At 44.3% G+C, this 16,307-nt stretch overlaps 1 protein-coding gene across 1 annotated transcript in view; it reads left to right on the forward strand.

Annotated features, from left to right (window-relative positions):
- vps11 (VPS11 core subunit of CORVET and HOPS complexes) overlaps positions 1–16,307 on the forward strand; it is a 65,183-nt gene that overhangs the window by 6,098 nt on the left and 42,778 nt on the right. The window contains exon 5 of the mRNA XM_084319797.1: positions 10,760–11,007. Coding sequence (XP_084175923.1) covers positions 10,760–11,007 — 248 coding nt within the window. The remainder of the gene's footprint in view (positions 1–10,759; positions 11,008–16,307) is intronic.

Genomic DNA, 16,307 nt, shown 5'->3' on the forward strand with positions numbered 1-16,307 from the left:
AAGCCGTCGCCATAGCAACGTATATGCTATGACGGGGGGAAACCCTGTACACGACTCCTGTTTGTAATAGGAGTCGTGTCAAGATAACCCTCCCCTCGCCAAGACGTTGAACGGCTCGGCCCCGACTGGTTCAGCAGAAATGAGAAAGAAAAAAAATCCCCTAAACCAATCAAGTGGGAAGGAGGGGTTTATTCGGCACCCCCTCACACAACCCCTTCTTCCCTACACACCAAAAACCAACTGTAGCATTTTGAGACCTTCGGTAGAAAGCCAAAGTATAGCATAAGCTAATACAATGCCCGCTACCCACGGAATGTGAACAGGATTTACAACAAAACAAGTCGTGTGTGTGTGAATCCTACACCCGCTTTCTATGTCGCACATAGCAAAACACTGAGAGAGTAACGGCCAAGCCGTTGAACGTGTGTGCACGAGTATTACTGCAACTAACACAACAGTGTTGTGGCTCAACATTACTTTGCTTAAGCAACGGAACATACCACCAGCTTCTACCTGCATGTGGAGCGTCAGGCTAATAGAACCTTTCTATGACTGAGTGTATGCTTGCAGACCTTGCTTAATATCATAACACGACTCATCTCTCAATGTAATAATGCAGATTCACATTTCGCAACCCCATCATTTGTATTAGTGAATAAACAGTTTGTTTGGCCAATAATATAGTCCCCTTTTTTAGGGAACTTTTTATTTATTATTTACGGCACAAAATCATGAGTGGGCCGGGGAGGGTGTAGAGGGGACCACAGGGGGAAAAGTCACTTTTAGCGGCGTCTGCCGCCTCGAGCAGCTCGGGTTTTGCCACCCCGAGAAGCCCCGGAGGGACGGTAGTGAATCGGCTGCTGGTCACGGCGTTCCCTACCGTCTCCTCCGGTCGTGGATGGGCCGGCGGCAGCAGAATCGCCGTCTCTCCTCCTGGCCTTCTTGGAGGGGCCAGCAGTGGCGGCGGAGGCAGTGGTAGGCACGGCGGAGGGAGCTCGACGTCGTGGAAGCCTTCTGACTCCACCGGCAAGAACGGGAGGCGGAAAATGGGGCTGGAGCACGGACCGCTCCTCTGCCATCTCTCTGCACGTTGAGGTCATCAGCTGCAGGGCCTTCCCGAATAATCCAGCATCGGAGAGGTCGGCCGTCAGAAGAGGGGCTCTCTTCTTCTCCGGCACTCGAGCCTGCTCCAGCCAAAGGTGGCGCTGGGTCAGGGTGGCCAGGGCGCGCATCTTCCCCGAGGCTATGGCCTGCACCTGGGTAAGATGCAGGACAGCTCCTGCCGCCTGGGTGATCTGATCGCATTTTACCTCGGTCAGACCTGTGCCGCCCGTCATTATCCCCGATACAAATCTAGCCAGGTGGGCGATGTTAGAAGCCGCAGCCAGCGATTTTGTACCAGCGATAAATGACTGGTCACCCCAATATGCCAATCGCCTAGCCGATCTTCCATGGAGAACCGGCTTGCATAATGGTTCCCACACCACATCCGGACAGAGGAGAGGGGCCATCGGCCTATCAAGCCGTGGCACGCCCTCTCTCATACCTTTGACCAACCCCGACACCCGCGTAACTGGTATGCGTAGGCGGTGGTAAGTCCCATGATGTGAGACACCGCCTGACCCTGACGAACATAGGCCCCCATTGAGGGGAAAAATGGGTAGACAACGTCCACCCCTCTCACCGGGCGACGCTGCCAGAGATGACCTATGAGATCATCGGGGGCAGGAGCAGGCAATGGCTGCGGCAGCGGCAGCTACCGCCATGAGCTCGGGAAACAAAGCTCGCAGTTCCCCCTGCTGACTTTCCTCCACCGAACCCGCATCCCTCACATGCAGCAGGCTTCGACTAATTGAGGAGCCACAGTCTGATGTGGCTGATAGCAGGGCATCCTGCCGAAGAGGCCGAGGTGGTTCCCAGACATCCTCGAACAAGGCGCCCCAAGGAGACATTTCTCCCCCCTCCGGTGTTTCCTGGACAGGAGGGATACTCGCCTCCACAGGGCCTTCAAACAAGAATCCGTCCGACTCTTCCATGAAATCCTCAGTTTCCATCGGACATGCAGAGCCCGACGCATCCTCGCTGGTCTCCAGCAATTCCCCAAACCCAGGCCGTTCGCGTCTGCATGCCACCATCTTGCGATGTGAACGGGCAGACGCGAAAAGCTTGCGTCGCAAATCCTCCGGAACCAAAAGAACCGTCCGCTCAACAACGGACGATTCCCTGGAACCAGAGTCGAGATCATGCCATCGCCGGGGCGACGGCACCGATGCCTCGGCTCCTCTGAGAGGCAAACTATCCATCGGCTGTCTCCTGGGCTGGGTCGGCAACCACGAAAGTGGCAGCAGCCCCGCACCAGTACGCACGACAGAGGCGGGAATGGAGAACCGCTGGTGAAGAGTGGGTCTACTTTCCGAAGTAGACATTATGACTTAGCTTTTTCTTTTTGAATAGTTATGAGAGAAGAAAAAACTAAGCACAATGTAAACACGTCTCAACTCTTTTCAACTAACAACACGTCAAGTGGGGTACTACCGAGGCACTTCCTTGTGGTGAAAGCGAGAAGGAGAGCAGGTGACCACACACCTGCTTATGAAGGTAAGCTAACGAGGGGTGTGGTCAGACGAATACTGGGATAAAGGTACATTGTGGTATTTTATTCAGTGCGCGTGCACATATGCGAGGATAGTGCATGAGTGACGCCGAGCGGAGCCACTATGTATACAGAACTGCAAATACATGGGGCTGTCCAAAAGATTTCAAAATGTACTTACCGTATAATGGTTCTTCAGTGCAAGGGTTCAACGGACTTGATTGATAGTTATCAAGGCAAACCATGTATGTCTGTTTTAAACATGTCTTCACACCTTGGGCTCTACGTGGCAAATTGTGGTCACTCACTCATGGATGTTTTGTGAGGGAACTTTTGTAGGGTGCGTGTCATGTAGTTGCAGTAAACAGGAAGTGCAGTTGTATATCATCAATCAGACATCTCACTTTCAACTTCCACTATCTTGAAGAATGACTATAGTGTTACAGAAGGCTTGAGCACATCATCTTTACATTAGGGCTGTCAGTTTATTGCGTTAATTAGATTCATTAATTGCACAGCAAATTATCGTGTTATGAAAATAAATTTTTTAATGGACATGCCTAAAAAAAAAAAAAAAAGTGGACTTTGAGTGCCAGCAGGGGGCGCCAGAAATAGCGTTTGAGTGCCAGCGCTGTAGTCAATGGGAGGGCGATCACATTTGCGAACGCATAAACTATATCTTAAATTATGGCTATGTGTCTAATACGCCCGTCGCTTATCAATGACTTGTTTGCAGTCAACATTGTCGAAACGGATTGTTTTTTAATCGGTACATTTCCGTTTGATACCATTTTGAAAAATGCTCGTTTTTTGAAACTTCCAGAAAAAGAAAAAAATTCTGCAGGAATTACGCTTTACTGGAATACACAAAACACGTTGTAATTTTTCGGCCTATTTATGAATCGTTTTCAAATAAACGCTAGATTATCGATAGTATATGTGTACTTATGCACGCTAGAGAAGCGGGCTGAAAAATCTATTATCTTATTTCCTGATCAGCACACACACACATATGGGACACGCTGAGATATAGGTGAAAAAAAACTCTGATTATCCCAAGACTGGTAAAATGGATTCCTTACCTCAGATCAGATGTTCTCCAAAAAGATTATTCCAATTCCTGATCGCCATTCCAAATATCGATCGCGTTTATTGATCCAACGCTGAGTACTGGAAACACATATTCCACGCTGTTCTGCGGCTCGGCAATGAATGGGATAGTCTCCGGTTACATGCCTGACAAGTAAAATGTGGATTCCGGACTCTTTTTTTCCCATCCATTTCATTCAGTCCAATCCAATGGGTGCAATACCATCCGGAGAGACGATAGGGGGCGGTATTTTCCCTGTTCGAGCTAGGGGTGGGCGATATATCCAGTATACTCTATGTATCGCGGATTGTTCTACCCGAGATGTAGTACTGTACTATATCATGAACATCGAGTATTAGTTTATATGGCGCTGCCCGCGGCCGAGAGACACTCGCAGTGCTTTCCTCGAGAAGGGACGGCGGAGCTAATAGGCTAACGTTAGTGTACTGGTCCCGACTGTAGCAGGGACGGCGGAGCTAATAGGCTAACGTTAGTGTACTGGTCCCGACTGTAGCAGGGACGGCAGAGCTAATAGGCTAACGTTAGTGTAGTGGTCGACTGTAGCAGGGACGGCGGAGCTAATAGGCTAACGTTAGTGTACTGGTCCCGACTGTAGCAGGGACGGCAGAGCTAATAGGCTAACGTTAGTGTAGTCACTACACTAACGTTAGCCTATTAGCTCCGCCGTCCCTGCTACAGTAGTGGTCCCGACTGTAGCAGGGACGGCGGAGCTAATAGGCTAACGTTAGTGTAGTGGTCCCGACTGTAGCCGGAAGGACAGCGTAGCTAATAGGCTAACGTTAGTGTAGTGGTCCCGACTGTAGCCGGGAGGACGGCGTAGCTAATAGGCTAACGTTAGTGTAGTGGAACCGACTGTAGAAGGGACGGCGGAGCTAATAGGCTAACGTTAGTGTACTGGTCACGACTGTAGCCGGGAGGACGGCGTAGCTAATAGGCTAACGTTAGTGTACTGGTCCCGACTGTAGAAGGGACGGCGGAGCTAATAGGCTAACGTTAGTGTACTGGTCCCGACTGTAGCAGGGACGGCGGAGCTAATAGGCTAACGTTAGTGTACCGGTCCCGACTGTAGCAGGGACGGCGGAGCTAATGGGCTAACGTTAGTGTACTGGTCCCGACTGTAGCAGGGACGGCGGAGCTAATAGGCTAACATTAGTGTACTGGTCCCGACTGTAGCAGGGACGGCGGAGCTAATAGGCTAACGTTAGTGTACTGGTCCCGACTGTAGCAGGGACGGCGGAGCTAATAGGCTAACGTTAGTGTACTGGTCCCGACTGTAGCAGGGACGGCGGAGCTAATGGGCTAACGTTAGTGTACTGGTCCCGACTGTAGCAGGGACGGCGGAGCTAATAGGCTAACGTTAGTGTAGTGGTCCCGACTGTAGCAGGGACGGCGGAGCTAATAGGCTAACGTTAGTGTACTGGTCCCAACTGTAGCAGGGACGGCGGAGCTATAGGCTAACGTTAGTGTACTGGTCCCGAGTGTAGCAGGGACGGCGGAAAAGCGGTCAAAGCGGACTAAAGGGTTAAATCAAGCATTTTTAAGTGCTTTAGAGCAGTGTTTCTCAACTGGTGGGTCGCGACCCAAAAGTGGGTCGCGGGGCCATTTTGAGTGGGTCGCGGATGTGTGTGAATTTTTATTTTTTTTTATTTTTACTACCTATCTTTGTGAAAGTGGCTTCTCAGCTCTGGTCCAGCTGAAGACAAAGCGGGGGAACAGATTGGACATTGAGCATGACCTCAGAGTTGCTTTGTCTACCATCACCCCAGACTTTGAGACTCTTGTCAGGAGCAAACATCATCCCCAGTTATCCCATTAGTTCCCTGCATGTTAAGCTAAGAAGTCTGCTAAGAAGGATATATTATTTATTATTATTATTATTATTATTATTTTATTTCATTGTGTTTTTAGCCCTTAGTTGCACTTTTGTTGCAACCCCAGTTATCCCATTAGTTCCCCCAAACGTAGGTCTGTTATGTTAAGCTAAGAAATCTGCTAAGAAGCATATTATTTATTATTATTTTATTTCATTGGGTTTTTAGCCCTAGTTGCACTTTTATTGCAATCCCAGTTATCCCATTGGTTCCCCCAAACTTAGGTCTGTTATGTTAAGCTAAGAAGTCTGCTAAGAAGCATAATTATTTATTATTATTATTTAATTTCATTGGGTTTTTAGCCCTAGTTGCACTTTTGTTGCAAGCAACCCCAGTTATCCCATTAGGGGCGACAGTGGCTCAGGAGGTAGAGCAGTCGTCTGGCAATCCGGAGGTTCCCGGTTCGATTCCTGCTCCTCCCAGGCAGCGTGTCGATGTGTCCTTGAGCAAGACACTTAACCCCTAATTGCTCCCGATGAGCAGGTTGGCACCTTGCATGGTTGCCTCCGCCATCGGTGTGTGAATGGGTAAAATGTGAGTAACAAATTGTAAAGCGCTTTGGATAAAAGCGCTATATAAAAAAGCAGCCATTTACCATTAGTTCTCCCAAACTTAGGTCTGTTATGATAAGCTAAGAAATCTGCTAAGAAGCACATTATTTATTATTCTTTTATTTCATTGGGTTTTAGCCCTAGTTGCACTTTTGTTGCAAACTCAGTTATCCCATTAGTTCCCCCAAATTTAGGTCTGTTATGTTAAGCTAAGAAATCTGCTAAGAAGCATATATTATTTATTATTCTTTTATTTCATTGGGTTTTTAGCAATAGTTGCACTTTTGTTGCACTTTTTGTGTTTATTTCATGTTTTGAAAGACGGACTTGATTGATAGTTATCAAGGCAAACCATGCATGTCTGTTTTAAACATGTCTTCACACCTTGGGCTCTACGTGGCAAATTGTGGTCACTCACTCATGGATGTTTTGTGAGGGAACTTTTGTAGGGTGCGTGTCATGTAGTTGCAGTAAACAGGAAGTGCAGTTGTATATCATCAATCAGACATCTCACTTTCAACTTCCACTATCTTGAAGAATGACTATAGTGTTACAGAAGGCTTGAGCACATCATCTTTACATTAGGGCTGTCAGTTTATTGCGTTAATTAGATTAATTAATTGCACAGCAAATTATCGTGTTATGAAAATAAATTTTTTAATGGACATGCCTAAAAAAAAAAAAAAGTGTACTTTGAGTGCCAGCAGGGGGCGCCAGAAATAGCGCTTGAGTGCCAGCGCTGTAGTCAATGGGAGGGCGATCACATTTGCGAACGCATAAACTATATCTTAAATTATGGCTATGTGTCTAATACGCCCGTCGCTTATCAATGACTTGTTTGCAGTCAACATTGTCGAAACGGATTGTTTTTTAATCGGTACATTTCCGTTTGATACCATTTTGAAAAATGCTCGTTTTTTGAAACTTCCAGAAAAAGAAAAAAATTCTGCAGGAATTACGCTTTACTGGAATACACAAAACATACACTAACTAGGCTAACGTTAGTGTACTGGTCCCGACTGTAGCAGGGACGGCGGAGCTAATAGGCTAACGTTAGTGTATTGGTCCCGACTGTAGCAGGGACGGCGGAGCTAATAGGCTAACGTTAGTGTAGTGGTCCCGACTGTAGCAGGGACAAACATACACTAACTAGGCTAACGTTAGTGTACTGGTCCCGACTGTAGCAGGGACGGCGGAGCTAATAGGCTAACGTTAGTGTATTGGTCCCGACTGTAGCAGGGACGGCGGAGCTAATAGGCTAACGTTAGTGTAGTGGTCCCGACTGTAGCAGGGACGGCGGAGCTAATAGGCTAACGTTAGTGTACTGGTCCCAACTGTAGCAGGGACGGCGGAGCTATAGGCTAACGTTAGTGTACTGGTCCCGAGTGTAGCAGGGACGGCGGAAAAGCGGTCAAAGCGGACTAAAGGGTTAAATCAAGCATTTTTAAGTGCTTTAGAGCAGTGTTTCTCAACTGGTGGGTCGCGACCCAAAAGTGGGTCGCGGGGCCATTTTGAGTGGGTCGCGGATGTGTGTGAATTTTTTTTTTTTACTACCTATCTTTGTGAAAGTGGCTTCTCAGCTCTGGTCCAGCTGAAGACAAAGCGGGGGAACAGATTGGACATTGAGCATGACCTCAGAGTTGCTTTGTCTACCATCACCCCAGACTTTGAGACTCTTGTCAGGAGCAAACATCATCCCCAGTTATCCCATTAGTTCCCTGCATGTTAAGCTAAGAAGTCTGCTAAGAAGGATATATTATTTATTATTATTATTATTATTATTATTATTATTATTATTATTATTATTATTATTATTATTATTATTATTATTATTATTATTATTATTATTTTATTTCATTGTGTTTTTAGCCCTTAGTTGCACTTTTGTTGCAACCCCAGTTATCCCATTAGTTCCCCCAAACGTAGGTCTGTTATGTTAAGCTAAGAAATCTGCTAAGAAGCATATTATTTATTATTATTTTATTTCATTGGGTTTTTAGCCCTAGTTGCACTTTTATTGCAATCCCAGTTATCCCATTGGTTCCCCCAAACTTAGGTCTGTTATGTTAAGCTAAGAAGTCTGCTAAGAAGCATAATTATTTATTATTATTATTTAATTTCATTGGGTTTTTAGCCCTAGTTGCACTTTTGTTGCAAGCAACCCCAGTTATCCCATTAGGGGCGACAGTGGCTCAGGAGGTAGAGCAGTCGTCTGGCAATCCGGAGGTTCCCGGTTCGATTCCTGCTCCTCCCAGGCAGCGTGTCGATGTGTCCTTGAGCAAGACACTTAACCCCTAATTTCTCCCGATGAGCAGGTTGGCACCTTGCATGGTTGCCTCCGCCATCGGTGTGTGAATGGGTAAAATGTGAGTAACAAATTGTAAAGCGCTTTGGATAAAAGCGCTATATAAAAACAGCCATTTACCATTAGTTCTCCCAAACTTAGGTCTGTTATGATAAGCTAAGAAATCTGCTAAGAAGCACATTATTTATTATTATTTTATTTCATTGGGTTTTAGCCCTAGTTGCACTTTTGTTGCAAACTCAGTTATCCCATTAGTTCCCCCAAATTTAGGTCTGTTATGTTAAGCTAAGAAATCTGCTAAGAAGCATATATTATTTATTATTCTTTTATTTCATTGGGTTTTTAGCAATAGTTGCACTTTTGTTGCACTTTTTTGTGTTTATTTCATGTTTTGAAAGATTGCGTATTACTGCAAATTATTTTTTTTACATAAATCATAGTGGTTCAAAATTTTGGGTCGCGACTTAATGACTAAGGAAAATGTTGGGTCCCGAGGCTAGACCAGTTGAGAACCACTGCTTTAGAGGAAATGTCAAAATATCGCGATATATATCGTGTATCGCGATATGGCCAAAAAATATCGCGATATCATTTAGAGGCCATATCGCCCAGCCCTAGTTCGAGCTCAGATAGATCCCCACTGGTAACGTGAGGCTAGAGATTGATGAAAAATGAATGGAAATCGATAATAAAAAAAAACGAAAAAGATTTCTCGTTCTTGGCACTCAACGCATGGCATGAACTAACGAGATTTCTCGTGGCTGGCACTCAAAGTGTTAATGAACATTCATTCCATAATAACGTAGAATAAACATTTACAAACATTTTTTTTTTAAATGAACATTTGCATGTTCTTGGTATCTGATTCTAGGGACATCTATGGATCTCAGAGAATGTATTCCCAGTGTCAGAAATACTGTCTGTTACTAGGCTTGAGTAAATTGTAATGAACCAAATGAGAATATCAATTCAATTCTTTTTTTTATTCTTTTTTTTTTTTTACTGTGAATAACACTATTCTAAAATTGACCAGACCTGAAAAATCTAAGCAAATGAATAAAGGGAAGATGATTAAACAGAAGGTTTTGTAGATACAGTACTGAATTCTGCTATCCGGACACATGCAATTTGAAATATGATTATAGAATATAAAATATCAGGCCTAAAATGGTTATGTGATTAAAATGTGATTAATTAGATTAATTAACACTTTGGTTTCCTTGGGTTAAATTCATGATATACCATAGGTTGCCGGCTCTATTTGTCTATGGAGAAGTACCCCTTCTTTGCATGGCTATAACTTTTTAAATTCTATTGCTACATTGCCATTATTAGGGCCCATTCAAAGTCCTATATGTATTGTTCATTGTGTAGCAACGTTAAACTTTTTCATTCACATATTCATAGTAAAGTATGGTCTAATGTATAAGTATGTTTTCATCTCTTTCTGCAGCTTTCTCCAGAACGTGATCTATAGCCCCAAATGCATTATATTGATGATGCAATACAGTTTTATGGCAATCAGCGCGATATAAAAAATTCCAACTAGACGTACTTCTAGAAGTTACTACACGTCATCTGATGTTGACCGGATGGGCTAGGGGGCGTTTATAATTCCGTGGGCAGCGTTATACCAATCATCTAATGTGGGTCAAATGTTGATAATAGCAGTTAGTATCGAAGACGGTAACGTTACACGCTAAAACTCACCCCAGTCTCCGCGCGCCGTTGGGCGATCATCGTAGAGTAGAAATCTTATCATTATGGGATGTAGATTTACCCGGTCCATCTCCAGCTTGTATAATGGTATATACGTCCAAATCATGTTGTTTATCGAGTTATTGGCAATCGATCACTGTGTATTGTGACGAGCTAGAATGCCGGGACCTATAGCGAGTGCCCGGAAGTAATACGGACGTCCAGCACAACCTCTATGCCACTTCCTGTTTAAGCGATTGCGCCGATCGGCCACCAGATGGCGCTCCTGAACCGCCAGAGAGCTCAGTGGGTCCTCCTGGTGGATCTCAGGCCAGCGGAGGGGACATATGAATCCGATCGCAGATTTTTGAAATATTGATATAAGCAATATTGAGCATGGCCGGCAATGACGTCTAAACACGTTTCATGGCAGCCAAAGTGTTAATTACAAATCCTGTAATTAATTAGATACATTTTTTTAATCGCCTGACAGCACTACTGTACATATTACATTTGGGAAAACACCAAAACTTTAATTGGACTTGCACGGTTCTTCATCTAACCCAATTCGGGATTAAACTTCCAGATTGTAGCTTTAATCTTGCCACCATTTCCTGTCCCTATGTCCAGTGCTACACCCTGTCAATCAAGGAGTATCCTAAGCTAGAGTTGGACACACACGGCTGCGCCCTGCGCTGCTCCTCTCTGACCGACCCGTCCCAGGACTCCCAGTTCATCGTGGCCGGCGACGAGTGCGTGTACCTGTATCAGCCAGATGAACGAGGGCCTTGCTTTGCCTTCGATGGACAGAAGCTGCTGGCCCACTGGCACCGAGGCTACCTGCTCCTGCTCGTCAGGGACACCAAGTCACCCGCCAAGTGAGGAGAATCTTCTAGAAGGGATACTTCTGATTTCCTATTTACCAATGATGTTGTCGATTTGTAGAATCCTTTCTCAGCACATTCTGTGCCGTTCCTCATAATAATAACTTTATTTGTATAGCACTTTTCATACAGAAGTTGCAGTTCAAAGTGCTTCACAACAGTAAAAAAATACAGGCATAAGCGAGCATAAAAAAGATAGAGGTAGCAAGGTAAGGTAAATCACAGTGTTTCACATTAGGATCTAGCATCCCAATAGGCCTCTCTGTTTAGGGTTTCATTCAGTAATAAAAATAATAAAATAGAATAGAGTAAAAAAGTGCGGTTTGATTCAGTTTAAAAATAGGCTAAAAATTCTAAAATAGAACGGACAGTAAAAAGTGTGATAAAATAGTTCAATAAAAATATAACTACAGAGCAGTGCAAAGTTCTAAGATACAACAGAGCTCATACAAGCTCCGAGCCACAAACGAATGCAACGTCAATTGGTTAAGCTCCTGTCTGTACAAGCTGACTGAAGCTCAGCTCACTGAAACTTACTCTACAGAGCACACAAAGTAGGTTCGCTTTATAAAGACGGAATGCACCTGGCTCAGCAACAGAGGTTTTCATGTGGTTGGTGCTGCTGTGTTTGCCATCCCACCATGTACACACAATGTGGTCTGTGTGGATCTTGTGGAAAAGTAGAGCGATTTAACTAAATACGTTTTCTGCCAGAACGTTCAAAGGGATTTGATACTATATGACAGAACTGACCCCAAGTCACAGCAATTAATTATTGTGAGTTCACACAGAGAGCAACACATTAGGATGTCATGGGGGTGAACCCCCCCCCCCCCCCCCCCCCCCCCAACAGATAGCATGGAGCATTCTATGGCTGTATATGGAATACATGCAATTCATGTAATATCAGCCATTCTAGGGCTAGAGGATCAGCATGGACTGTGCAGCTGAGAAAGGACTCTGCTGATCAACATCATCATTGGAAAGTAGGAAATGGGGCTAGGGTTAAAAAATCTGAACTATCATTTGAACTCAACTTCTTCCCAGATTATATCTAACCTGGTGAAGTAATTTTGACGCAGTGAATCCTGAAATCCAGACTTCGGAAAGAGGACAGATCTGTGCTGGGGTTTCTATTGCTAATCTTAATACCGACACTAATGCATTCACTCAAGGCTCTACTAAATGAATACAGACACTAAATTAAATGCAGTGTTGTTTTGTGGTGTTGCCTTTTCTTTAAAGGTGTAATACATGGGGCGCCCTCGTGGCGCACCACATAGTGCCTCGCACACCTACGCGGCCGTCCCGGGTTCGCCTCCCGCTCCCGGGGGATCATTTGTCGCATGTCTTCCCCACTTCTTCTCCCGTTCACCCTCTCCTCTGTCGGTCATGTCTGACCAGAAAAAGCTGGAAAGAAAAAAAAATCAAAAAATAAAAAAGGTGTATGATGTGTGATGAGTTTAAGTACTCTTTACAGATCAGACAATTGAACTGTAAGCTGGGTAGCCTATAAACAAATTATAAAAAAAAAAATATATATATATTATGTATACTTCCCGCCATTGTGACGACAACGCTTTGTTTTTCTCTGGACTTTGAATAATGTGAGTGTCCAAAAAATGGAAATGACCAGCTAAAGTGTTGACTGATACAAAAACTGATTCTTAATGTTGCACACCTCATGTAATCGTCGATAGATTTAGGAATGCGCACTTCCCATTTGTAAAATCTATATTGACTATGCTGCTCTTGACAGAATATACTGGTATGGTGTATTAAAAATAATAGAATAGTACAAACAATATAATAAAGGTCAAGAAGGGACACTAGAAATGAATACTTGTATATCACATGTTGTTTTGATCCCATTTGTATCGCATATGGACATGAACTATGGCCTGTTTTGGGTGGAATTTTCTTTTTTTGTTTTTTACATTACTGTTTTGCATTGATGTTATTAATGTACTTTGTCTGTGCATAGGTGTGTATGTGGAGATTTGTGTATGCAAAATTACAATAAATCTAGTTTAGTCAACTTTATTATACCACAATGGGGGAATTAATTTAGCTCCGTCACGCCATACAGAGACTTAAAAAAGACAGACATCAACATACAATACATACAGTACTTACAAAGTTCAATCAATGGGCAGTCCTAATACACCTAATGCCATATCCTAATACACCTACCATATCCTAATACACCTAATGTGTATACACCTAATACCACATCCTAATACACCTAATGCCATATTCTACTACACCAGTAGAAGACATTAAAGTGCACCCCACCATCAGAGTATTTACTAAGGGGGCTTTCCCACTAGCCATCCGGGGTCGAATCCGAGCACGATCACCCCAAAATTATTGTGATGAGAACACTCCGTTCTGTCGCCGGGGACGCTGATTCGCTCCATGCCGGGACCACTTGAAAAGGTGGTTTTGGGAGCGAATCGGCGTCCCCGGCAACAGAACGATTGCAGATGTGCAAACAAACTGTACCAAAACACGGAAGAGGCTTGCTGTAACAAGTGGTTCTGTTGGTGCTAACCTGCTTGCCCAGAATAGACTAGTATTCATACTTCAATTTAAAAATATTATTTAGGTCCGTTTGGGATTGTAGTCTGTAAAACCTGCTCCAACGAGGGAAGCTGTCTTTCAATTCAGCCGAGTGCTTACGTCTCTCTCTCTCTCTGTCAAGAGAGCACTTGCAAATATCACTGTCAACCTGCTGCAAATATCATTGTGCAAGCTCCCACGCGTGCCCGTATTCCAATCCGTGCAATAATATTCACAGGGGTATGTAAGACAAGAAGGGTGTAAGACAAGGATGCATCTTGTACCTGTACTCTTTAATATGTACAGTGAATCACTGATGAAAAAAGGTCTGAGAGGAGGGAAAGGAGTAAAACTTGGCGAAGAGAACATCACCAATATAAGATACGCGGATGACACTGCTATAGTCTGTAACTGTCAAGAAGATCTACAGGACATGATGAATAAGCTGAATGTCGAATGCAAAAACTATGGAATGTCGCTAAACGCAAAGAAAACTAAAGTAATGATCATTGAAAAAACACCAGTTACTGTTTGTAAAATACAGGTGGATGGAGAAAAACTTGAACAAGTGAAGGAGTACATGTACCTTGGAAGCTGGATCAGTGAAGGTGGAAGAGCTAACATGGACATTAAGAGAAGAACCGGAATTGCAAAGGGCGCATTCTGGAACCATAAAGAATTATTGAGAAGAAACATAAGTTGGAAAACGAAGACCAGGATTTTGGAAACGTATGTTATGTCAGTCTTTTCATACGGAGCATGAAAGGACCGCTACTATTCCTAATTTATGCAAATGACATGTCGTCAGCTTGTGACTGCAACTTGTTCCTGTTTGCGGACGACTCAGCCCTGCTGGTCTCTGACAAGAACAAGTTACAGGTTGAAAAAGCCCTCAGCTCGGAACTAGGCAAAATCTGCATATGGCTCGCCGACAACAAACTATCATTACACATGGGCAAAACAGAGTCCATTCTCTTCGGTTCAAATAACAAACTCAGCAAGACCGACGGCTTCTCGGTTACAGTGGGTGACAATATTATCACAAGGAAAGATGAAATTACCTACCTGGGTTCCATCCTAGAGGCTAATCTTTCCTGTGACAAAATGGCATCCAATGTAATAAAAAAAGTCAACCAACGAACGCGATTCTTGTACCGGATCTCCTCTCTGGTAAACAAGAATACCCTGAAGACTCTAGCAGGAGCACTCATTCAAGGGTACTACGACTATGCTTGCACCTCATGGTACCAAAGCACCTCAAAGGCACTAAAAAACAAATTACAAACATCTCAAAACAAGCTAGTCAGACTACTACTTGACTTGACTCCTAGAACCCACCTCACCCCTGCCCACTTTGACAACCTAGGATGGCTTAGAGTAGACGACAGAGTACAGCAACTTGCAATGGGCCTGGTCTACAAGATACACTACGCGACCAAGGTACCCATGTACATGTCAAAATACTTCCCAAAGGTCAGTGAATACCACGATCACAACACCAGAGGGAGCTCCACAAATCATGTAAAACCCAGATTCGGCTCAAACAAGGGACTAAACACGTTTCGCAATTATGCCACATCAATGTGGAACGCCCTGCCTAAAGCTGTAAAGGAATGTGAATCACTACCCACCTTCAAAAACACTCTCAAAAAACACCTACGTGAGACTGCAATTCGAAACTGGCCCCTACAAATGTCCTAACCTAGTTGTACAGTAAATTACCAAGTAAGGCTTTGTCAATATTCCAATGTACAGTGTAAAATGTGTGTGTGTCCCCTACCCAACCCCCCCCCCCCCCCCCCCCCACCTCCAATGTACAGCCCTCACCCAACCCACCCAACCCCACCCCACCAACCTCCTCCAATGTACAGTTTCTACGCCAAATGTATATACACTCCTTTTCTGGACACTTTTGTATCACAAACAGTACTGTATTTGCAAATCTGATATGTCATAAATGTATAGATGTAGCAGTACTGTCTATCTGTATGTCATGTATGTCATATATGTTATGATGAATTGAAAATGGGGGACCCTGATGTAAACAAGACGAAAGTCTTTCTCTGGTCTGCATCCCCTTAACAATTGTATGTATTGAGATGTACTGTACTGTACCCATTCTGCAATCTGTTAATAAACTTTTCAATCAATCAATCAATCAAAGCAGAAGCATGGACGCTGAATGAAGAGGCAAAAGAGGATGATAGACTCTTTTGAAATGTGGACACTGAGGAAGATGCTGAAGATAACATGGAAGGATAAGATCAAGAATGAGGAGGTACTGAGAAGAGCGGATATGCAAGGAGGACAGCTGCTGGAGAGGTTGAAAAAGAGAAAGATGGACTTGTGCGGGCATGTTCTGAGAGGATCCAGCGGGGAGATGTTCAAGAAGGTGGTGATGGGGAAGGTGGATGGAAAGAGAGGAAGTGGAAGACCAAGAAGAGGCTGGGTAGACGACGTCTGTGATTGGAGCGGAGTGAGAGGCGGAGTCACGGAGTTGGAGAGAAGAAGTGGGGACAGAATGGGTTGGAGAGTGATAGGCAACCTTCGGAACGAAGAAGCCACCTAATGATGTCTCGTCATGCGAAACAAGTTACCAATGCATTGTCCCGTGGGATTATGCCCCCCGTGGCGAAATGTATTAGTCCCACAGAACCATGCGTCAGCACACACACACACGCACACGAAAACACACGGAGACACGCACACACAAATTGGCCAGACTGCTGACA

The sequence above is a fragment of the Notolepis coatsorum genome, assembly GCF_963971535.1.
Source record: "Notolepis coatsorum genome assembly, chromosome: 8".
Taxonomy (NCBI): Eukaryota; Metazoa; Chordata; class Actinopteri; order Aulopiformes; family Paralepididae; genus Notolepis; species Notolepis coatsorum.